At 42.5% G+C, this 24962-nt stretch overlaps 1 protein-coding gene across 6 annotated transcripts in view; it reads left to right on the top strand.

Moving 5' to 3' along the window:
- The window catches only part of LOC131466376 (nucleosome-remodeling factor subunit BPTF-like), a 41981-nt gene extending 17671 nt beyond the window's left edge, over positions 1–24310 (top strand). For 3 of the 6 annotated variants that reach the window (XM_058639559.1, XM_058639558.1, XM_058639563.1), the window contains exons 15-35: positions 2162–2286; positions 2512–2664; positions 2892–3042; positions 3350–3389; positions 3642–3867; positions 4201–4350; positions 7057–7187; positions 7403–7517; positions 7627–7844; positions 8024–8264; positions 8500–8783; positions 9826–9939; positions 10173–10334; positions 10677–10759; positions 13962–14187; positions 14570–14895; positions 15433–15606; positions 16228–16420; positions 17279–17363; positions 19029–19215; positions 21272–24310. In XM_058639559.1, coding sequence (XP_058495542.1) covers positions 2162–2286; positions 2512–2664; positions 2892–3042; positions 3350–3389; positions 3642–3867; positions 4201–4350; positions 7057–7187; positions 7403–7517; positions 7627–7844; positions 8024–8264; positions 8500–8783; positions 9826–9939; positions 10173–10334; positions 10677–10759; positions 13962–14187; positions 14570–14895; positions 15433–15606; positions 16228–16420; positions 17279–17363; positions 19029–19215; positions 21272–21308 — 3421 coding nt within the window. In that variant the 3' untranslated portion in view covers positions 21309–24310. Of the gene's footprint in view, positions 1–2161; positions 2287–2511; positions 2665–2891; positions 3043–3349; positions 3390–3641; positions 3868–4200; positions 4351–7056; positions 7188–7402; positions 7518–7626; positions 7845–8023; positions 8265–8499; positions 8784–9825; positions 9940–10172; positions 10335–10676; positions 10760–13961; positions 14188–14569; positions 14896–15432; positions 15607–16227; positions 16421–17278; positions 17364–19028; positions 19216–20304; positions 21235–21271 lie in introns of those variants that run through there. The other 3 variants (XM_058639560.1, XM_058639561.1, XM_058639562.1) reach the window with 3 other exon arrangements.
- The last annotated feature ends 652 nt before the right edge of the window (positions 24311–24962 follow it).

Genomic DNA, 24962 nt, shown 5'->3' with positions numbered 1-24962 from the left:
TTAGTTAAAGCACAACACCATGTATTAAATGTGATTTCTTAAAAAGTTAAATATTCATTTTGAATATATGCTGTATAAATATGTACTTTTCCGGGGAGGAAAAAGTGTGAAAATGAATTTTGAAATGTGTGTATGAACCTTGAAAGTCCCTCTTCAGTGCTTGAACTCAAGTTGAACTCAATTGATCTGCTCAGTGAGGCCACAAATGTCAATGATCAGTGGGACTTGGGAGGGTCTGAAGACTAGCATCTTGTTCAAAATCAGTGGCTGTAGTTGTTGTTATAGCTTGCACTCATCACTTCAGGTCTGGGGGACAAACACCGGACAGAAAATGGGAACGTTTTTGAACATATAAACTTTTGTAGTGATGCAAATAAAAGTTGCTGTAGAGGCAAAGTCACATCCAGATTCTTTAAATCTAAACATAAGAGTGATTTTCATAAACATAAACCAATTTGTGAATATTTTCTCAAACCAATTACGGAAACAAGTGTTTGACACCGTGTGCATGATTTCACATGTTTTTAAAATAATAACAAAAATGAAAGACAATACAGAAAGTTAAAGACAATACTTTTTCTCTGCATAATTAATCTTTGTCAGGGCTCCATGTCCTGTGGATTTGTCCGTTTGTCTTCTCTCTCGCTGACTTATATCCGTCGCCTTGGCTCTGAGTGATGTTGTGGCTCTGAGTCGGGTGTCACAAAGGGACCTCTGGTTATTTTGACCGGACCTCAGACGTTCCAGAAGCAGACATGAATCATCCAGCGGTCGGACAAGTGTCGGGATGTGTCAGGATGTTCACTTTGTGCAGTGACCCATCCCTGCAATCCTGGGATGTTTTTTTTTCCACCTGTGGTTACACATGGGAAAAGGAATATCTACCAAACCCTGTACAATACAAGCAGCAGCCTCGCAGTAATTATGTATTTGTAGACGCTCAATACACTTTGAAATCCCTGGCCATAATGATGCACAGATGGAATATTTCCTTTTAGATAAAACTTAAGGAATTTAGCCTGTTGATGGATGATACTGTCATCCAAGTCTACGCCCAGAACAGTTTGTTAAAACCGCGATGTTTATGAAATTGAAAAGGACCAAATGAAATATAGACAAACTTTAAAATTTGGTTTGTTCTCCTTAATGTTGTCTTTATTGATGGACAGTATAGTGTGAAAGGGGGTGAGAGGGGGGAAAGTATGTGGCAAGTGACTGGGGAATTGAATCAAACATCGTGGGGTGCTAGCTCTACCAACTCAGCAATCCAGCGCCCCCAAAAGTGTTGTCTTAACAGTTTTAATATACCAAATTCTTCAACCAAATTATTATTTTGAAATGATTTATCAACGATTGTGTTCAGTTCTTCTGCTGCCCTCATGGAAGTTGTCATTAGTTGGATACAAACAACTTAACTCTGCCTCTTCGTGTTCCATGATGCCAAGTAATTGGCTGGTCAGTGTTTCTGCTCCAATGAACTGCATGACACCGGGCAGTGGGGACGGCCAGCATCTCTTCATTCACCCTGCAGCCTTAGAACAGCCTTTTTTTTTTTCTCCCAACTTTCCAGTTTTCAGCACAATGTACACGACACATGTTCCCATTTTCCAGGAGTTCATTTCAGTATAGCTGTATTTAGGCCTCCATGTTGGCAATAGCCATTTGTAGAGGCATGATGTTTACCGGTTATCCCTCTGTGCATTTATATGTCCAGATGTCCAAAGGAGTCTCTTAAACTTGGCCAAAACGTTGACTTGAAGCTTCCATTGCATAAGAAATATTGCACAATTTAGGACGACTGTTTGGTGGAAGTGATGACATTTTATGTTAAAATAAATTTAGAAAGAAATAAGGGGTGACCCTCGTATTCACATTGGCTTTAAATCTTAACTGAGCTTGAAACTTATGTATTTATATTTTACAATAAAATCAATCTTGACCAAAAAGTCAGTGATTGTCACATGAAGGGGAGATTGTGACTATATGTTCCTTATACTTCTAAAAATGTCATCATCGTCTTATTGATGGAAGCCTACAACCATGAGGTAGTAATTCTAGTTATATGCAGTGAATCATCAGGTGTATATGAGCAAAGTTGCTGCTCAGCTGTTGACGTGAAACTATAAGCATCTACTATTTTGACATCGGGCTTGTGTTCCAGATATCGCCTGCAGACTGTTAAGTCTCTGGCCGGTGTGAGTCTGATGCTGAGGCTCCTGTGGGCCTGTCTGAGATGGGACGACATGGCCGTCAAACCGTCTGCTGCCGTCGGCACCACCCGTACAGGTTAGAACCCCTTTCTTCTCACCCATAATAATCGACCACTATGTTTAAGTTTGTGTGTCGCCGAGGATAAAGCTGTGTTTTGCTCGGGTTCTCCTCATCCCTTTGTTTGCCCAAAGAAACTGTCTGTCTGCAAAAATGACAGCCGCGCGTGTCACTGTGTGAAATAGTTGGAGTGTATTTCCTCCATCTTCTCGGGCTTTCCTCCTCATCACCATACCAACCCAGCCCTATCCCCACTCATTGCTACAGAGACATCAGACACTGAAATCACCACCACGGAGATCATCAAGCGCCGGGACGTGGGACCCTATGGCATTCGCTCGGAGTACTGCATTCGCAAAATCATTTGTCCGCTTGGAGTGCCAGAGACCCCGAAAGGTGAGTTTTAATTCCACTCCTGAAACTGAAAAGAGACCCACTGAGAAAGAGACACTCAAAAAGTTACATAAAAAGTCTCTTCTTTTTTTGTGTCAATCACTCAGTTGCGTTGCGCTTTTCTTTAAATGTTGTTGAAGATGGTAACACAATGTGTATTTTCTTCTGCCTAACGCACCAAATCAAATATTCAAACAGTCTTTAATTCAGTCTTCTGTCCGCCGTCCTAGAAACCCACACGCCTCAGAGGAAGGGGTTGCGCTCCAGTGCCTTGCGACCGAAGAAGCCTGAGCCTGCCAAGCAGACGGGCCCAGTGGTGATAGAGACGTGGGTGGCTGAGGAGGAGCTGGACCTTTGGGAGATCAGAGCCTTCTCAGAAAGGTCAAACTGCATAATCCTTTATTGTGTCGGCCGTGTGACTCGTCTTAACGAATCATAAACATGTTAGAAGGCAACGTCTTTATGTTTACGGCAGGCATTTACCAAAAACTGGCAAGGGAACCACAGATGGGTCATCTTAGATAGTTTTGTGGTGGCTTGACACATTTGCAGAATGTTTTGAAGCCTTTTCCTTGTGATGTGTTAAATACAAATGATGCTCAAAACCGATATAAGCATTAGCTTAATTTATGCTTTTATTATTGGTTCTAATTGGCAAGTGTTCTGTGTGTTCGTTTTACTTTTAAAGGGTGGAGAAGGAGAAAGCTCAGGCAGCAGAGCAGGCAAAGGTAAGTGTGGTTTAATCCACTTATCCTTTCATTACTGATTTAATTTCTTCAAAGTCATGTATTCATTTTCATAAAGAGTATTTATGGAGGCCTCTTTAAAATCTTTCCAATGTCAAGATTGTGAGAGTAATCAGTGATGATAATGCTTTCTCCGGGATTTTCGTCCGCCTTTTCGAGCACTTTCAACGACTTAATTTTTGTTATTATCGGTTCATAAATTAAACAACTGACCGTCTTATTGACCGTTTTCAGAAACGTCTGGAGCAGAAACCAGGCTCAGGCACAGCCACGCCAACGGGGACTCCCGTTGCATCTTCCACCACACCCAAAGTCATTGTTGGGACAATTTCAGGCCAAGGCACGCCCAACACCAAGGTGGTACTGTCCACTAAGATGGGCACCCCCGTCACATTCCAGCAGAACAAGAACTTCCAGCAGTCGTTTGCCACTTGGGTCAAGCAGGGTCAAAGCACACAAGGTACAATATGTTATGGAGGAGCACAACTTTCGATATTTAACATTCAGGGATTCTGTTGATTTTTATTTTTTTTCCTTTTTTGTGGTGACTTGAGTTTTTTTATCTGTTACATTTGAGAGTGTAATGAAGCAGCTTGGTGTTCACATTGCCCTCTGCGTTACCATGTGATAATTACTTCATATACAGTCAGATGCGCTTTAAACTTGAGTTTGAGTCTGAATTTCTAAATTCAATTTTACTATTGATAAAAATCAATAGTTGCCGTAGTTCAGTTCAGTAGTGATGTTTCATTGTGGCGTTAGTGTTTCACTCTTTCAATGTTTGCTTCATTAGGTGCAGGCACCGAGACCACTGTGGCTACGTCGGGTGGGCACACCTTCCAGATTACAGGAACATCAGTGGGTGGAAAAGTAGTGACCGCCAAACTGCCACTGCCCGCCAACAGCAAGATCGTCACAGTCAACATGCCAGCTTCGCAAGGAGGTAAGATCGTTTTAATGAGTTACACCTTTTGAGGCAAATACGGCAAACATGTTTCAGTTATTTAGTGCAGACATTTATTTCCATCACCACCGTTTCAAGTTGCATTTGTGTGTTTGCTCCTTCACCTCAGACCCACAGCTGAGCCCTCTCAAATGTGTCAAAGGAGCTAAATTAGATCCGGCTTATTGATTGCATGTTATTGTGTAAGCAGTTTCCTGAGCCAACCCCGCGTCTGGTGTTGATGGACTGGACCTCTCTCTACTTTTTTCTTTTTTTAAATGTTGGTGCCAGCCACCACAGGCACAAATATTTTGAAATCTACAAATTAGACACCAATTAGACATTCCTCTTTCCTTGATGACCTTCTAGCCAAGTACAGAAGAAAGCGGATCGTTTTCAAAACATCACATCTAACAAGAACTAAAGGAATTACGTGTTTCTGATGCTGGCCTTCATTTATCACACGACTAAATACACGTTCTTCGAATCAGTCGCACAGGTGGCAACTGGTGAAACTAAAAATGTCATCATGGGATGGATACAGACAAATGGCATTAAAGGCCTTTTTAATGTATTTTTTGTATTTATATTAATGTAATGTAGAAATGTACAGCCAATACAGCAGCAGAGAGGCTACAAATGCAAAGCCGAGCTTAGTAATTTCCAGTGTTCATACTGAACTTGTGCTTCGAGTGATCCTTTTGTTCCAAAACTTGAGACACGGCCAGTCCTTCACTGTTTTGTGCTAATGTGGCAGCAACAGGCTCTGCACCATCCCCGTTATGGGGCCCATTATGTGCCAACCTCATGAGTCAGCGGCTTAGTTTGGCGTGGCACATCGTGTCTGGTTGTGTCTTGTCGGCCTGGTAAGCTAATATAAAACTGTTATTTTGGTTGGATGGTATTTGGGGATGGTAAGGCTTGTGTAGTCTGAGGTTCTATATCCAGACAGCAGATTCAGAGTCAGGCTATCTTAAGTAAGGTGCTTTTCAACTTTTTCAAAATGCCAATATTGACGCCGGCAGATGAGGAGATGGTTCGTCCCTCTTTGTCCATCTTCGTCCATCTGTCTTTGGTCCTGTCAAGTTACCACATAAAGACTTCAGGGAATTCAGACCTTTAGGGGAGGTCTGAATTGTCTCTGGTGACAGCACTCGTGTGTGTGTGAGAAATTGAAAAATGACACATACATCCAACATGTAAAAACATTTAGAAGGGTGCTGGATCAATCAGAAATATTTATCACCGTAACAAAAAATATAAAATCCATGTTTCTTGACTAAATACAATGAACCTTGAACAACAAAATATTACTAATGGATGCAAGAAAATGTCCACAAAAACAAAGAATAGGAAATGTTAACCTTGGCATTTAAAGTGCTGCTGTGTCCATATTTTTCTCTCCTAATTTTGCAAATTCAATTTGTACAAATTCAAATGCTTTTAATGGACGTAGCAATAACTCTCAGTTTTCCCGCTCTCTGCCAAACAAACTGGAAAAAGTTGGAGAGTGAAACATCTGAAGAAAGTCTATTTTTCAAGCAGTATCTCAGTACAGCAAATGTAGTGTTTAATACATACACGCAATCAGCAGATAAAGAGAATGATATTCTCCAAGGACATGACTTTTCTTACCTTTTGAAGTTACCATGAAGGAGAAACTTAAGTTCAGGTGGAGTGTTGCCGTTTAATGGATGTGTATTTATCCAGCATGACTGTGTGGCACCCTGTTTGTTTTGGACGGGCTAAAGGAAGTTAGGGAGGAAAACAAGTTTACCCTGAGGTCTGCGTCTCAGACAGGTAGCCCTCTATAGTGGGATTCCATTTTTCTTTTTTTCCAGAGAGTCCCAACTCTCCAACCTCTCCAAACAAGCCAGTTCATAGAAACAAGTGTTTGATGTGTGTGTGTGACCAAAGCAACTTCTCCCAAGGTCTTATGACCGGGCTTTATGTCCCTGTTTGAAGAGGGAACCCCTTGATGTATAGGTTTACCTGCTCGGTTGCGGTCGAAATAAACTGCAGCAACAAGGCAGCAGAGGAGAAAGAGAAACACTCTCCTAGTTTCCATTTCTTCCATCGGCTTCACGTGAGCTCACGAAGGCATGGAGCCTGGTGTTCAAATATGAAACGCCCCCTTTGTCAGATTAAGCTTTTGAAAGGGGGCGCTGAATTCATGCATAAATTATGAGAGGGGTTCAGATGTGTTGGGGGAAACCCAACTAAGCTCTCAGGGAGCCTTTTGAAGATTGTGTTTACCTGTTCAACTAATATTTGCCACTGCTGTGATCAAAGCCTGGCCGTCTAACCAGGAGAGAATCCCACAAATAATGTATTGAGTCGTTCTAAGACTTCTGTACAACTGCTCACTTGTAACATGTGCACAGTAATTGTATGTTTGAGCATTTTGAAAATGTGTTGCCTGATGATAAATAGCAAGAATTTTGACAAATAGTATAAAGTATAAAACCTACAGGGACACATCACTGTATTGTTATTAAACCCTGTCTGTTTCTTTCAAATTTAAAACTATACAGTCTCCAAATTTGTGTTAAACTCTTGCTTTAAACCACATATTTCTTCACACCTTTTTGTGTCAAAACATGACGATTATTGTCTTCATCACACGCCGCCTAGTGCATCTTTCTTTCTTCTCTCTTCTTCTTATTTGTTCATTCTGGTGTTTTTCCACTCCTCTTCTCTCTGCAGGTGTGGTTCAGCAGAAAGTGTTGGGCATCATCCCGTCCAGCACAGCGGGTGGCGCCCAGACCTACACCACATTCCAGCCACGCACCACCACACTCAACATCAGGCCCAACACTCCAGGCTCCCAGCAACAGGTATGTATGCTGTTGTTCTGCTGTAAAATATCAATAAAGTGATTATTTTATTTTTATGCTCCATGTCATCTGTATTGCATCTGTCTTTGTTTTGAACTCACTGTATTTTCGACTGTTGCCTTTTTTAGGGTGCATTTTTTTAAATCTTCCGTTTACAGAAAACTTGCTGTCTTTAAAGTACTTCTACTAACGTCTTGATGAAAATGTCCCTCTAGGTTCTGACAACAGGTAGTACGATACGTCCGGGAATGACAGTGATCCGAACCCCGCTCCAACAGACGGGGCCCCTGGGGAAGACGATACTTCGGACGCCTCTCGTGGTCCAACAAGGTATTTAAACAAAGCTCGGCTCACCTTTAAATGATGAGAGAACACTGGAAACGGGTTTGGCTCTTGTTTTTATTGCCACTGTATCAAAGTTACCACACCTCTTTTCCAGGTCAGGGTGGACAGCAAGTAGTGACGCAAATCATTCGAGGTCAAGCTGTTTCCACTGCAATATCTGGTGCCAGCCCCGTGGCCACCGTCACTGGCCAGGGGGTGGCCAGCCCCACCACTGCGGGGCAGGCAGCTGGCCAGACCCCACCCGGGACCCCACGGGCACAAGGGCAAGGCCAGGTTAAACTAACACTGGCACAACTCACACAGCTCACACAGGTTGGTGACGGAGATACAAAGGCTATATATCCATATTATTCTGCTCCAGACACACGTTGTCCACAGTACCTTGGTGTTGTTTTTGAGCACTAACAATGAAGTTTAAAAACACTTCTTCTGGATTCACACAGCACTCTCCAACTACTAACACATGATGCTCTCTGCCCTGCCTCCCTTAGAAGCAGCAGGCTGGATCAGGTGCAGAACGACAGGCTGGTGTCGGTGGTACCCAACAGGCTCTGACGGTGATGGTTCAGGGTCAGGGCCAGACCACTGGCCAGCTGCAGATCATACCCCCTGGAGTCACAGTCATCCCAGGACCTGGGCAGCAGCTCATGCAGGCATCATTGCCCAATGGCCAAGTGCAACGCTTCCTCTTCACCCCCTTGGCCTCAGCCGCCACACCCACATCAAGCACAGGTATAGCAAAAACATCCTTTTTTCGCTCCTGCTCTACCAAACTGATTGCCTACTCTATCGGGTGCCTAGGATTTTGTCTGAATTTGATAGAGCCTTCCCCTTTGCTGCTCTCTGGCCATAGAATAACCTTTAGAGCACATTTAAACTCAATGCGTTTGTCTTCCAGAGTGAGTTCAAAACATACACTATCGTGCTCACCTGAAATCCTCTGATCATTCTCTTGTTGTCTCCACAGCCACCACAGTTCCCGGTCAGCCCAACTGCGCCTCCACCAAAACCCCAGCCCAGCCTGCCCAACAGGCAGCGGCACCCGTCCAGGCAGGGGTGCCTTCACTGGCCACCACCAGCAGCCCAACTTCGGCCACCCCACAGGGCCAGCTGCCACCTCAAACACAGGCCCACATGCCCATTCAGTCGCCTACTTCACTGCAAGTGAAAACACAGGGTGGAACAGCTCAGTTGCAGCTGCAACAGACGCCTCAGCTCATCAGCATGAGTGGACTACAGCAGCAGGTACAGGTAGGATTGGCAAAGTGGCACAGTTAATAGTAGGAGTTGAAGTGTTAATCATTTTAGATGATTCGTTGGTTATGATGGGACATTTTACCACCTATCACCGCCTTTGAAAGTGGCCAGTGGCTGCATTGCCTTCACCCATTATGTGGAGATGCAGATCATAACTCTGCATGGAGGCTTCACAGCTATGTTTGCTACTGCCTAGTGGCATCCTTTGCAGAAATGGTGGCTCAGTGATTGTATTTGCTCATTTAAAAGTTAACTATAGGCAAATGGCTTTGCTTTAGTTAGTTTGAGTTGGTTAGTTTTTCCACTTACCAAAGCCCATCGAGTTGCAACAGTTTAAAGACTCCAATGAAATGACGCATGTTGATCTTAGAGTTGCATTCAAACACTACTCCTGCAAACACACATGCAGTCCACTAAACAAATGCTGCCACCTTTGTCGTGATAGATGTACCACGACCAAGGTAGTTAAGTTAATAGGCCATTTGGAGAAATTGCTATAACGTGGTTCGCTTATGTGTCCTTTTAATATTGTTAGGTTTATTTTATTTTGCAAAACGTCTTGGAATGTTGTAACATTGACATTTTTTCCATTTCTGATTGGGAGCAGTTAATCTGCTCTCAGATTTTCATGCTTCAAACTATCGTCATTCTATCAGCATCTAAAAATCCACTTTTGGTGGACATTAGGTTAATGGTCCTAATGTGAAATTTATCCATAACCTCAGTTCATTCCAACAAAAACTTTGTTAGCCATTTGAGCTCAACTCAAACAACTCAGCCACTGAAGAAGAAAAACTTAAGGCCCAGCAGAGGGAGACCTTACTGGGACACTTTTAGACCCAGATTATACTGTAACCTACAAATTTAATCTCTTCACAAGTCTGGTCTGATCTGGTCTTGATCACTATTTTTAATTCTGCATGGACAACTTTGACCCATGGTCTAGCCGAAGGTGTGATCTAATTGTCTGCTTTGTATAAATGTAAAAAAAGACACAACTTTCTTCTCAGACGTGTTACATTTTCTGTGTCTGCAGGTGCTGGCCCAGCTGCAGACCCAGCAGGGTGCAGGCTCTCTGCCACAGCACATCAAACTGCAGCTTCCAATCCAGATACAACAGACCGGGACCACCTCAGCTCAGGGAGGACAGGTGACTTAAATTGTTTTCATAAAGCCATGTTGCCATGAGGGTTTTGATCACAGTGAGATACTGTTGTATGCACCAAAGCAAATCTGTCAAACCGTAATCCCTACTTGGCAATAAAACACCACCCAATTCAATTTTCTTCTTCAAAAGAGACACGTCCCAAACTAAATTCTTGCTGCTTCTACAGTAGCTCTAAAATATATAAATGGCTTTCTCGCCTTATGCTGCCCGCACAGATTGGGAACGTGGTGGCCATCCAGGCAGCTTCTGTCCAGGAGCAACTGCAGAGGATCCAGCAGCTCAGAGAACAGCAACAGCAGAAGAAGAGACAAGCTGCAGAGGCCAAGAGAGAGCAAGCACTCAATGCAGCCAGCCAGAGCGACATCATCCAGAAACAGGTGTGTTTTGTGAGTGCATGTCCTCAGGAAACCACCGTCACCAGGTCATCCTTCTTGGGCCAAAGCTCTCCGTCTCCCTGCCATTAGCACATAAACAGTCGCCATCCTCCACTGTCCAACCTTCCGCCAAGACTGGGTTTATTTTTATCGTTCTGGCCCGACCTCTGTTCATTTGGTTTAGTTTTTTAACTGTCTCTGTGTGATCAGTATTTTGTATGACATACAACAGTCTTTTGGCCCCTCTTTGTTTTAAAATGCGCCAAAGTGTAGCCACTCACTCGTTCACTGTTTATTTCTTTTTTGTTAAACATTTCTTTGTTCCCCCTGCATCGCGTGTTTCAGGTGGTGATGAAACAAAACGCTGTGATCGAGCACTTGAAGCAGAAGAAGACCATGACTCCTGCAGAGAGAGAGGAGAATCAGAGGTTTGTTTCCAGTTTGTGTGTGTGTGTGTGTGTGTCAGTCATTTTGCATTTAGTCAGTTATTTTTGATATTTTCTTTGAAGGATTGTGGGTGACAGGAAGGGCGAGTGTTTTCTCACTACACTACTCTCCCCTCACACTTCCAACACATTGTTGAAGCAGCAAAACAAAACATATGCATAACAGCAGGGTGTTTAGGGTTATTATGTGTGGAAGGTCATGCTTTCCAAACAGATGTTGTGTATTTGTGTCCATGTGCTGATGATGTAAGGTTGGACTCTCACACTCTTCAAAACAAGTCTAAAAACTCACCTATTCCAACTGCCTACCCCACTTAACTATCTACATTGTCTTTTCTTATTTATTTATTTTTTTTATTATTTTTTTTTCTTAGTGTTTTTATTTATTTATGTATTGTACGGTGTCCTCGAGTGCCCAGAGAGGCGCCTCCAAATAAAATGTATTATTATTATTACCAAACTTTGGGCTTTTAATGGTCCAGACTCCCTACTGAATTACATCTTTACCGACTCAGTTAAATCTGCTGGTACCAAATTTCGGCACATGAAGGCGCATCTCTGTGACTGGAGTCAAGTGAACTATACCCTTAACCCTCATGGTAGTCAATAAGTTATCTTCTCCTCACCTAATCTGACTTTGATTCAACACCACAACATTTTATTTAGTTTTATTCTGTGTGATTTGCATTACATCCAAGTAAATTATATGAAATCACAGAAAAGAGGTAGATTAAAAAGGCTTACCCCATCGCTGCTTTCTTTTCCGTCTTCTGTAGAGGTTATAGTTTGACCTACAGTTGACTCTGACAACCCCATGTTTATGTCCACAGACGGTGTGTCAACACTGTGCCCATTCACACAGACCTGAAATACTAAACCCCAGACTATGACATCACTACAGCCGCTCTGCCTGTTGTCCGTCTCTCTGCTGACTTTTCCATTCTCCCAGATCGTCCCATTCTCTTGCTCTTCCTCCTAAACTAGATTCTGTCAGTAATTACCTTGAAACGCTCGACATCAGCTTTGTTTATGTGTCTTGTTTTTTTTTTTAATTGCCATCCAGTAATTTCACCCAACATTTGCAGTGTGGACGTGTTTACACGCTGGGAACCCTGGCCCGGATTTGACCTCGGCCACTGTGCGTGTATGTGCGTGTCATTCACGCTGTACATGGCATCCCGGAACGATTTTCAACCTCAGTTGTGAATGTTAGCGAACGCAAGTGAATGTGCTGTAGACGTAGAGCCATAAATGATCACGGTCAACGTACACAAACATGTCAAAAATGAAAGGAAGAAACCTGAAAAACAAACAAATGGACAAACGCGTTGATAGTGCTGCCATCTGTCGTGCATAAAGGTCACTCAAAGGTTCCAGTATGAAAATGATGAGTGTTTCTCTTTTAGAGGAGATGTGTTAGTCCAGACTCTAGGCAGGAGTTCAGCTTGAGGTATATTTTGACATAGATTTTACTTTCACAAAAAAATTACACTCTCATCATCTTGGAGTCCAACACAGAGCACCTTTGTGTTCTCCTCTTGATTCTGTGATGATCTTCTCAACACAGACATGCACACACACCTAACCCTCTTCTCCGTTGGGGAATGATCTCCGTTTCTGGTCGTCACTTCCTGCACAAAAGAGTCAGTCATGTGCATTTTTAGATTTGCGGTCAAGCTGCATGCTTATTGGCTCACTGATGCTGATGAGATTTACTCTGAAGTTTGATACGCAGACTCACACAGGAGCTAGAAGTGGTCACTGCACTGACATCCACTTCCTGTTGTCTGTGTGCGCCGCTGCACCCTTGGGCAAAGCACTTAAACCTATATTTCCCTTGAAAGCTGTGCCTTTGTGTGGAAAAAAGCACTGCATATAGACACAATGCACGAGTGTGCGTCTAATTGTGAGTGTGAATCTCTTTTGTAATGTCAAGAAAAGCCAAAAGTACAATTTATATTATTATTTTCCTTTTTATTTGTGACAATATGAGCAGTAGGCAGGGTATTTTTCAAATTCTTAATATCTTTGATACTTCCTTTGTTTTCGACAGACTTACGATATATCATCACACAGTATAGGACCTTTCCCACAACCCTGAATCCTTCTCTGCACTTTAATTTGCTCGAGTGTGGGTGTGTGACCTCTCGCTTCCTCCCGTTCATATGTTTACAAAGGACATCGTGGCTTCACGGTCGCCCTCTCTGTCCATCTCTCGCCGTACGTCTCTCTCCCAACTTTCTGCTCCACTCCCTGCTACTTAGGATAGTCTTCCTCAAATAAACATCGCATGGCCAAAGGCCGCTCTAACATCTGTGAGACACGTGGCCTTGTAACGCAACTAGGGATGGAAAAATGATGACACAATTGCTTCTACCTTTTATTGTTTCAGGACGTAGCCATGGTCGGTTCTGAGATTGTTTGTGTGATTTGTCTGTCAAGTCAAGCGGAAAGTCTTCACCGTTTGTTGTTTTTTTGAAAAGTTGAAACCATTTATCCACAAACCTTTTTCAAGCAGTACTTGTAGAGTTTGTTTTTCTCCTTTTTGCGTTTCAACTCTTATTTGATGTTTCACAGGGGAGGATGAAGATGTCAAGCCTGATAGGGATGAGATTCAGGAGAGGTTCTGAATCAAACCCAGGACTTAGTTGCTTATTCAACTGAACTACCAGAAAGCCTCAAGGACCTGCGCTGAGAGAAAGGCAGTGTTCATTCACGTTTCCTTCGTGCAGAAAGTTAGATGATTGCATTTTTTGAAATAGCCAATTGTCACGCAGGTCGAACTTTGAGAAACATTGAGGCATTGTTTGGATTAAGCTTCTGCTCCTTCCCACTGGTGTGTCAGAGGGATTACTCTCTTCCTCTGTGACTTTGACTGTACTGGCTTTCTGAATTCAAGATTCAGATATGTGGTAATTCTTTACCTCCCTGCTCTTTTATTCATCTCCTCTGTCAGCAGGTGTATTATTGACTTTGAGTCCTTTAAAATACCTTTAGTACTCCAAAGCCCTGTTTCAGATGGGTCTTAATTAGATTCAGTTGGACTGATTTTTAGCAATTTTTTAACTATGATTTTCTAATGCAACGTGCAGTTATTTATTATTCTATGCAATAAGCCTTTACAATTCACAACAACTGTTACAGAGTGTCCAACTTTCCACCTGTGTTTTTTGCGTCCGTCCAGGATGATCGTCTGCAACCAGGTTATGAAGTTTATCCTGGACCGGATAGACAAGGATGAGAGGCAGGAGGCCAAGAGGAGGAAGAAAGAGGAGGTGGTGGAGGCAAAAAGGAGGTTGGCCAACGCCAGCAAGCTCTCCTCGCTCCTGTATCGGCACAAAGAGAGCCTCAAGACAGAGATCCTGAAGAAGCGAGCACTTCTCGACAAGGAGCTGCAGCTAGAGGCCCAGGTATAAATGAAGGGGGGGATGTGATCTTCTTAAATTTTATCCTAATGATACATTTTAAAAACATAAGGAACAGGGTTCCTACATGTCTGGAAAACCTTTAGACCAGTTTTCCAGTCTTGGAAATCTAAAATGGTGCAATGACAAAGAAATCATGAAGTCATCCTGGATGCTGTCCAAACATTCTTGTGTGTCCCTTGTGCTGAAAGCAAAAAGTCATCTCTTTGATACAGGTAGCAGCTGAAGTTGGAGTGTACAGGCTTTTCTTCATTTTACCTGAAACTCCATTTAAGCTCTACATATTAATGGGCTTTTTGAATTCACGTTCATTTGCATCTGGAAATGCTCCCTCTGATTGTTATGTCCCGATGTTTGCTCTCTTAAGGAGGAGCTAAAGCGGGACCTGCTGCGGATGAGGAGGGAGAAAGAGCGAGCTCAGGCTGCAGCCCAACAGGCGGCGCAGGCTGCAGCCAAGGCTGCACACAACCAGCAGCAACACACACTGGCACACGCACACGGCATCGCCGCTCCACACCACCTCGCCACAGGACCGGTCACCTCCGCACACAAGAGGAAACGGGAGGAGGAGAGGGAGGCCGCAACGTCGGCGAAGTCCAAGAAGAAGAAGATGATCTCGACGACCAGTACCAAGGACAGCAAGAAGGACACAAAGCTCTACTGCGTCTGCAAGACGCCCTATGATGAGACCAAGTATGATCATAAACCTTTTGAATATTCACACTTAATACCTCATTTAGCAACAGGAGACCACGTTAAACACATTTGAATAAAAAAAAAAATAAATAGTGCCCCTTTTTAATTGTATACTATAGCAAAAACACCTGCATCTCACCTTTCCACCACCTTGATATCTCCCTTTCTCCTGTGACCCTTTTTGTCTAACACCAAATCAACAAATCAGTTCACAGTTTCATAAACCCAAAAGCATCTTTTGGAGTGTGTTACCTAATTGACCCAAGTTACATTACTTTACAGCTGTGGTGAGAAAAGTGAACACAAAATGCTTAAAAGGAATTCCCGTCTGTGCCTGCATCACATGATTGAACAGGACAATCCTAGAAAATATCACAAAATCAGACTGGACTCAAATATGTAACACCACTTAATATTCATTAAAGAAATCATTAAATAAGACTCACAGTTATGTATGTACTAAAACTCAAAAGACACTCCTAAACCCATGTGAGTGAACAGCTATTTGTAACCTTGTTTTCTCTCTCTCTTAAGGTTTTACATTGGCTGTGACCTTTGCACCAACTGGTATCACGGCGACTGCGTAGGCATCACGGAGAAGGAGGCCAAGAAGATGGACGACTACATCTGTGTAGAGTGTAAACGCGGCCAGGAGGGCAGCACAGAGGAGCTGTACTGCATCTGTCAGACGCCATATGACGAGTCCCAGTAAGCACTCGTGTCTGTGTGTTTGTCGCAACTGAAGTAACAAAAGTAAAAGTCCACTACAAAGAGACGGGGCGGGGCACATATGATAATACGACTAAACACTGTGCTGTGGAGATACAGTACAGTACAGTACAGTATAAAATAAAAATGGTTCACATAAAACAAGAAAGGGAGAATAATTACCAAGAAAAAGAGACAACTAAAGAATAAACATACTAATATACACACGCATAGTATGATATTTTAGTCTACTGATAATATAGTATACTATAATAATCTTAATGTAATAGATTTTACATAGTATAATACTCTTTATAAACAGTATAGATGATTATAATACGGTTATTAATAATAACAGTTGTAGTTATGACGTGTAAAATGTCAGTCTTAAGACTGAAAGCTGCTGTAAATGAAATGTTTAATTTAGTGCAATAGCTCTAAACTCTGCCAGCTTTCACAAGACAAAGAAATTAATTTAGCAGTACCTTTCCATTTCCACATTTTTTTTAAAACACATTTTTAAACACAGGACAGTTATCTTCACATTTCCACGCCTTGACGACTTCTTCCGTTCAGTTCTGGCCGACAAGACACTCAAGTCCCTACTTTGTGTCATCCCAGGTTCTACATTGGCTGCGATCGGTGTCAAAACTGGTACCACGGTCGCTGTGTGGGAATCCTGCAGAGCGAGGCCAACCACATCGACGAGTACGTGTGCCCACAGTGTCAGTCAACAGAGGACGCCATGACGGTCTTCACTCCGCTCACCGACAAGGACTACGAGGGTCTGAGGAGAATCCTGCGATCGTTACAGGTGAACATACCTGCGAGAGTTCTGTATGCAGTCGGGATGGCAAAGATGCCCCTTTTCCTTGTCCAGTACTGATGTCACTACTCTGACTGACATCAGTGTGAGGCTGTCGTTTTTACACGAATTAAACAACTATAGAAACGATTGATGCGTTTACCACCTGGCCATAGTCGGCCATATCAAAAACAACATGATCGACTGTCAAAACAAATATTCTGCTCTGATTTTTACAGATTGTGCTGAGTGAAGCTTTTCTGTGAAATGTAGGGGTTTTGCAAAGTATCTGATGACATGAATGTCCGTCTCTGAGGAGAGTCAATAAAACAATAGGATTTGTTGTGTTCCCCTGTCACTACACATCAACTTCAATCACTTGATAACTCAGCATTGGGCAAGTGTAGAGTAAATTCAACAAACCGAGTCGCTGAGTAGACACAAACGCTGTCCCCTCTGTTGGTAAAGCGTAAGTAACACCGTCTGTTTATTACCAGCAGCATCACAAACACAGCTCCTTGTCACGCCGCCACAGTGTAAGAGCAGCAAACAACAGTGCTCCGTGTGTCTTATCTGATGTGTCCAGCTCTCCACAGCACTACTTGGACAGCTGCCTGACCTCTGCATTTTTATTTTTTTTGTTAAGCTTCCCTCACTTTTCTCCTTATCCTCATCCCGCCTCTTCCCTCTCTTTCCCTTCCACAATGTGAGAGAGAGAGGGAGGGAGGGAGAACATCTGTGTTGACCCACCTGCTTCCAGTGTCATTTTCATGATGCTGTTTGTTTTTCCTTCATTTGCTTCGACTTTCTAAAGTGTCTCGTCTTTCTCTTTATCTCTCCTCTTTCGGGAACCTCCCTCCTCTGCAGGCACATAAAATGGCCTGGCCATTCCTGGAGCCTGTGGATACCAATGACGCCCCGGACTACTACAGGGTCATCAAGGAACCAATGGGTGAGTGGAGAGAATATGAGTAGACACTGACGTCCACATGACACTCGTAAGCACAACAGTGAATCGTACAGAGAAGTGTGCTCCGTTGTAGTGGCAAGTGTAGACTTCACTCCAAAGCCACCTGAAGTCGATGGCTGTAGGCAGGTTCCAGTTGAACTTAACTCGTATGTACTGTTTCAATTCCTCAATCACCAAGGCAAGGAAGAGTCATGTAAAGGGTTTGCACATTTATTCCCCCGATGTTCCAGGTTGTGAATGACAATTTACAGATTTAACAGTAACATGGCGTTCAAAAAAAATGGCGTTTTTACACCAAACCGAGCACAGCTTCTAACGGACACGTCCACCCTGAATAATGCTGATAGAGCTGATAATCCAGTGTCTTTGTTTTGAAGTCATTCATAGTTGGGTGAATTGATCAATGAGGCTGCAGCATCTTCAGGCACCTCAACAAACCCTACAAGCGCCTCTGGCTGCTATCACACACTCCACGTATTTTTATTTTTATGCCTCTAAATGTGGACGACAGGCATATCTAGAACAGAATTTATACTCTTTTAAAGAAAGTTATTTGGCCATAGCCAAAGTTTCCTCAGTAGAGCTGTTTTCATTTTGGTATTGCTTTAGGCATTGGAAGTAACACCCAGTTTCTATATCTGAGACATTAAAACACAGCCCGCCGGGAGGCCAGCAGGGAGGAAGCCCTCCAACTCGGATCAAATCAGCCTTGTAAATGGGGCTTTCGTCAACAGCACTTTCTTTTTTTTTTTTTTTCTTTTTTTCTGAACTTCCATGCAAACAAACCCTTAATGAGCTGGTCAGGCTCTGCTGGGCTCCCTGTGGAAAGGGACCAGCCCCACACTCAGCTCCTGTTGGCCTGGCCCTGGAAACTCTAGCCTTTCCCTCTCACTTCTACTACTAAGAAAAAAGACCTTGTTGATTTAAAAAAAAAAAAAAAAAGATAATTTGGCTGGTGTGGCCACAGCCGTTGGTAGTTTTAGGAGGGTTATGAGATGAAATGTGATGACAGGGAAGAAGGAGGTCTTTGATATTGACCATGAAGTCTTTAAGGTCCTGGCCAGCTGTGTGGAGGTTAAGGAGGTTATGAATGAGTTGGATATGTTTGTTTTGAATCCGACACGCTGTGCAGAGCAGCGCGCACGCAGCAGCGGATTGATCCTTATTTTCTTCAACATTGAAAGCTCATCCTCAAGGGAGACGTCGGCCAACGTCCATTGGACTCTTCTAGGTTCCGCTCATTTCGCGTGGTTTGCGTTGTTCCCTGGAATGACACTCGTATAATGTTGCGCTCTCCTCAGGAATGTCAAATCAGTCAGATCTCCGTCCCTGATCCGAAAGGCCGAGCAGAGTGAGGTTTAAACTGGCAGAGGTTTTGGATTTTTGCTGTCACACATGAAGTGATGAACTGTGCTCACAGGAAACATAGTTAAGTCTGTCAGAGACATGCCACATAAGCTACAATTACTTTGACTCGGACTGATTTGTGGAATGAGGGTGATTGCAAATGCCATTGATCTGCCTTTTTCTTTGTCTTTTACAAGATCTTTCAATTACATTTGTGGCGTTTTATTCTTTCTTTTTTTTACTGTTACGCTCTGTACAAACACTCGTTAACAATGTTTTCTTTTTATACCCTTTTCTTAGACCTTTCCACCATGGAGGAGAGGTTACAGAAGCGCAAGTACGTGAAGCTGACAGAGTTTGTAGCGGACATGACCAAAATCTTTGACAACTGCCGCTATTACAACCCCAGTGACTCGCCCTTCTACCAGTGTGCCGAGGTTCTGGAGAACTTCTTTGTCCAGAAGCTGAAAAGCTTCAAAGCCAGCAGGTAAGGTGATGAGAGTGATGGTGGTGGTGATATAGATTAGATTGTGCATTCACGTGGTGTCATAACAATCAGAAGAATTAGTTCCAAGTCAGTCGTACACACAAATCAAAAACGACATGGAAGAGAAAGTTGCCACATTTGCTGTAGATGTCGCACCTCATCTTTTTTATTATGCAAATATTGGAAAGAGGTGTCAAACAGTGCCCATGTTTGTCCACATTCCATCTTCCATGCTAATGAAAATCAGAAATGACGCCATAACTCAGTCAGAGACTGTGGATGCAGGAGATGTTGTTAGCGGCTCCAGCTGTGCTGTGAGCCGACTGACCCCCCCCCCACAAAAGGGCAATAAAATAAATGTTCTCATGGAAACAAACGTTGTCAGACACTAGTGGAGTTCATCGACTCCTTTCCTCTCTTTTGATTTCCTGGGTCACCGTCCCGCGTCTCCTCCAGGCCTCTCTGTCATCTCCTGTGTCTTCTGCGTGAGGATTGATTTGCTCTTGTCCTAAAGAGCGAGATGAATCCGAACAGATGTATGAATTTCAAAGTGATGTGTCGTTTACACATGGCTCATCTGTTTGAGCCATTAAAGCGATTTAATGTGTTCACCAACATGCAAACTCTCAGCCACACCTTTTTCACACACTTCACTGAGCTGAGTTGACACCTCAAACAAAACAATGTTTCTGACTTCAAAACACACTTTAAGCAAGAATTTGGTCCCATGTTCTTTCCATGACGTGGACACACACACAGCTGTTTCTACACAACTCAACCCTGTACAACATTCAAGTGTTCAGTGATGCCTGTGAACTCACCTCATGCCTTTGCCTTGTGTGATATAATAGCTTTGGGTGGATGGATGCACACTACAAGATTTTGTCCAATTCTATACGTGTTTATCATGATTTTATCTATTTTATTTATCATTATTATTATTAGTAGTAGTAGTAAATGTGTGGTTTGCATCCAGCTTAATTTGCCATATAAACAGTGATGTGCTTCACCTGCATGTATTTACACCATCCATTCTCCCTCACACTCTCTCTCTTCCTCTCTCTCCCCATTTCTCTCCCTCTCTTGCAGATTGTGATGTCAAACCCGTGGGTGTCGGGGTCACTCTTAAAACAAACAAAAATCATTTACAGGCCTGGGTGTTGCTGTTTTTCTTACTTGTTCAAAACAGCATTCAAAACTTTGTACAAAAATGTCCATACATAAATCACACTGTATGTGTGATTTTCCTTTTTTTATTATTATTATTATTATTATTTTATAAGCAAATGAAAACGGAAAAAAAGGTTTCTACTGTCTAATAACGGCAGCCATGTTGGTAACACAAAACGTTCAAGGGAAAATGTATTTTCTTACTCTTGTCAAATGACTGATATTTTTGTTTACATCTGAGTTGGATATGAGGCAAAAAATAGGTTTGCTATTCTCTTTCTTGAGATTTAGTTAGGAAAAACAAAGCAAAGCTATTACGGTTGTATTGTCAAATCTGACTTAAGTTCTCCCCCCTACACAGATAACTTATCTTTTAATTTGACTGTTTTGGTCACGATGTGCTGCCACAAAACATTTTTACCTCATTTCTTAGCCGAGAATTTTAAAAACATACATGACTTGTATTAGTTTTACTTAACTGGCTGTGCCCATGTATAATGTTATTTTATTCATTATATATAGCATATGCATATTCACAATCGTCTTTGTGAAGGACTATTATGTGCTCTAAAGGAAATAGGAAGTGTAAAAAAAAAAAAAAAAAAAAATAGACTGGAGAAAAATATAGTTTAGCTTTCCTCTTCTTAATATGGTAAGCTTGTATATACTCTGTCTGGCCAACATCCCATCATACACTTTTCATCTCACCAACATGGCTGCTTGGTCTAAGTCAAAAGTGTCTGACCCACTGGCATCCAATAACTTTTTTTTTGTTTGTTTTTGTAATTCCATTAGGGCATATTTTTGTCATATTGTAAAGCTTTTAATAAAAAAGGAAATGAAAACTTTTCCAACTGTTTCTTCCTCTCTTTGTCCATCTCTGTAGGTCTCATAACAACAAACTACAATCAGCAGTCTCTTAGCTCCCTCCTAAAAAAAACAAAACAAACAAAAACAAAAAACAAACAGTGTCAGAAAGACGAGGCTTGTGATTTCCACGGAAAGATTAAAGGCCCGTTGGTCCCAGTCGGGCTGAACCTGAACCCCAACCCTTTCTAGAGGAGAGTGAACTCCCAGCTGAAAATCAGGTTGCAGTGGTGTCAAAGAGCCCGGCCTGCTACACCTCCAATTGCAGAACAAATGGGGGGGGGGGAAGAAGTGAATATAAGGGCCCCTTTTCATCCAAAGCGTCAGTGGGACATAATGACGGAGAGTTCCCACCTTCAGACCAGGGACAAGGCAGCCATGGACTCTGTGTGGCAGCCTATTTTGTCCCAGTCAGACGTTCCTACCAGTGCAGCCCCACCATGAGAAGAAAGTTCCAGAAGGAGAAGATGAAACTGATAAGTTGTCTGATCCCATGTCGACAGCATAGATCTGTGTTCAAACCTGTAGCTGATTACTGTTTTTTTTTTTTTTGTGTCTTTCTATGTCATCTATGTGTTTTCTCCCCCACCCCGGAGAAACCCAGACATTCAACTTAAACGTCACCCCGTCACATTTTCATGACACAAACATCAGCTATTAGTTGTTGCTCCAAATAACAAATTACATCAAGTGTCAAGAGGCTAAAAAATAGAGATCATTCTTCTCATGTTTTAACAGCGGTAGGCCTGAAAGGAGGAGTATTTTTGACTGTCCTCGTCTTCCACCTGGAACCAGTCGGTTTTCAGGTCCAGTTCATTCGGCCAGTCATTGGAGTGTGGTGTCACCGATCTATTAATTCCAGGAATGTATGTCCCTCTGTTAATTGAATAACTGTTCAACGTTTTGGTCGACAGGTTTCAAACTCGGCAGATTACTAGTCAGTAACCAGTGTGTGCAGTGTGGTAGAAACACAACAGATGTATCACCAAACGAGCCACAAGGCAAAGTGCCCCGTGATGCTGAGTCAGTTGAATGTCCCCCTTTCGTTTAACGTACAATCCGACTTGCTGCCTTTGGTTGCAATTGCATTGAAACAAAGTTTGCGGAGGTTTCTCGATGCAAAACCAAATCCGTTTCATGTTACAGAGCCTTTTTAAGAACAATTCTTCACCAGATTGCAGCCATCTTGTTGGTCTCGCTGAGCAAATGCCGGGGGATGGGCTGCAATGTTGCACCACTATTCATTCATTCATGCTTTTATCGCGGGGGGGGGAGCTGGCGACCTGTCCAGGGTACACCCTGGACAGGTCGCCAGTCCATCACCGGGCAAAAGTAGACACAAACAACCATCCACACTCACACCTACAGTGAATTTAGAGTGTCCTATTTGCCTAATCCCCAAATCTGCCTGTTTTTGGACTGTGGGAGGAAACCCACGCACACACCCATGCAGAAAGACCCTTTTTCCGACTTGCTGCAAAGGCAAGAGTGCTACTAATTTATTAAATCGATTAATGACCTGGCCAAATTTGCCTGCCACGTATCAAATCTGTCTGAACCCAGCTGTTTTTAACCACACCTCTTCCTGTGCCCTCACTTGTGAAGCTCCTTTCCAAGAGAGAAGGTGCAGTAAATCAACATGACCTTTGATGGAAGCCTAATGCTGACAATGCTGATTTTTTCAAAATAAGCTAGATCAGAACAGTCAACAGATGAATTGTTCTGCCTGATTAACATCACCTTATATGGGCGTGCACAGCACTCAATCAACTAATTCAAGGGTCTTAGGGCTGTGGTGACTTCACCTTAATTTCCAGAGTGGAAACGCCCAGCACAGGCTGTCCCACCCACTGCATCCTGCCCTTCGTTTGACCTTCTGTGAAATGCAAGTGACGAGAGTGAAAGGATTACTTCACCAACACCAATTTGCATTTAGCTCTGTATTACTACAATAGGGGTAGTAATGAAGATATTTCTCGACTCAGGGGAAACTGAGGTTGGGAAGCACACTTTTTCAAAAATACTACCCCTATTCTAGTTATACAAATCTAAATGCAAATCGGTGAAGTATTCCTTTAAGTAGCGCTGAGCTCCTACACACTTGAGCTTTTTCAAGGTGTGAAAGGAGATTGTTTAGTCATCAGGAAATGCTGAACTAACCCAAATGTAGTGTCCCTCTCTCCAAACATATACATGCATACAGAGTCTCCCGAATGCTCCCTGTCTGTATTTGTCAGTGGCTGAGTCTGTAAGTCTCCCTCCCCTTATCTATCAGCCACGTATTCCAGTATATTTCATTGAAGTTGACAGGTTGGCTCACACATGTCTCTCAGCTCGCCCGCAAACCATGGTTAAGTTATTGGATAATGGACTTTTCCACTCAGCATCGACTCAGTTATGTCGTGGTTTGTGGCAGCGTGGCTGGGAGTCGACTCTGATTGGGGACTGGGGCGTCTTTGTACTGTGGGATTTCTAAGACAATTTTATAGCTACATTTTTAGCATATTTGGGAACATTTTGTAAAGTTCAATTATAATTTTTTGTAAGAGAGGAGCAGACATAAGGCAGTTGTCTCTAATTATATGTTCAAAAACTGTTTTCAAACTGGGAAGAAAAAAAAACCGGATAGTTTATTTGTGTGTGTGTGTTAAAGAGTTAAGAGATAATGTCGTGCCTGTCTTCGTCTCTGTCTCTTTCACACTGATGTCCGTCACTTTGTAATCTAACGATGATTTCGTCCACTGTTTGTAACTTCTATTGTATATTATTGTTGTCCAAATATGTAGAGATTAAAGATTTTTAGAGAACTAGAAACTTTTATTTTTCACTTTTTCAAACCAGCAGCTAAGCCCACTTGTATATTTTAATTGTCTATTTTTCTCCTTAATTGAAGTTAACTCTACATGTAGGTGAAATTGCCCTTTGTAATAAAAGTGCTGCATATTGTGAGCATAAAGGTTTTTGAATGGGTTCAAGTGACGCAGTAACTCATCACTCCTGTGTTGTTGCATTTCTTGTTTTATTTATTCATATCAGTTAAAGATTCTCAGTTCCTTTTTTTGGGTGGGGGGGTGGGGTAATGTCAAAACAACAAATCTACAGTAAAAAAAAAAAAAGAAGTAATCTATGTTTTTAACAAATTGTGGCAACTCTGAAGAGATTCTCTTTTGTACTTATAGGACATTTCATCCTAGATAAAGTAATGTTTTTGACATCATGTTTCACAAGAGTTGTGTTTTCTTTTATTTTACGCAGCACCTGTTCACAAACACGTCATAGAAATGATCTCACACACATAATTATTTCATCCCTCACTGGTTTTGTACGTTTGCCCACTAACAAACACATTAACAGTCTATACTTTTAATGGTAGGTTTATTTTAACAGTGAGAGACAGAAGATCAAAAACCAAATCCAGAAAATCATATTAAGAAAAGATACAAATGTATTTGCATTTCATTGGATGAAATAAGTATTTGATCCCCTACCAACAATAAACAGCTGGCAAACACATAATCCAGCAGTGTTTGTATGGTGCCCCTGCTCATGAAGGCACATGGACAGGCCAATGAACACCTGAATGATTCAGAGAATGATTGGGAGAACGTGGAACATCATCGTGGAACATCATCCCCACTGTCAAGCAGGGAGGTGGAAGCAGTATGTTTTTGTGGGGGGGGGGTGTCTCTGCTAGGGGGGCTGGTCAACTT

The sequence above is a fragment of the Solea solea genome, chromosome 10 (assembly GCF_958295425.1).
Source record: "Solea solea chromosome 10, fSolSol10.1, whole genome shotgun sequence".
In the NCBI taxonomy this organism is placed as follows: domain Eukaryota; kingdom Metazoa; phylum Chordata; class Actinopteri; order Pleuronectiformes; family Soleidae; genus Solea; species Solea solea.
Note: the sequence above shows the minus strand (reverse complement) of the source record. Positions and strands in the feature narration are given on the sequence as shown.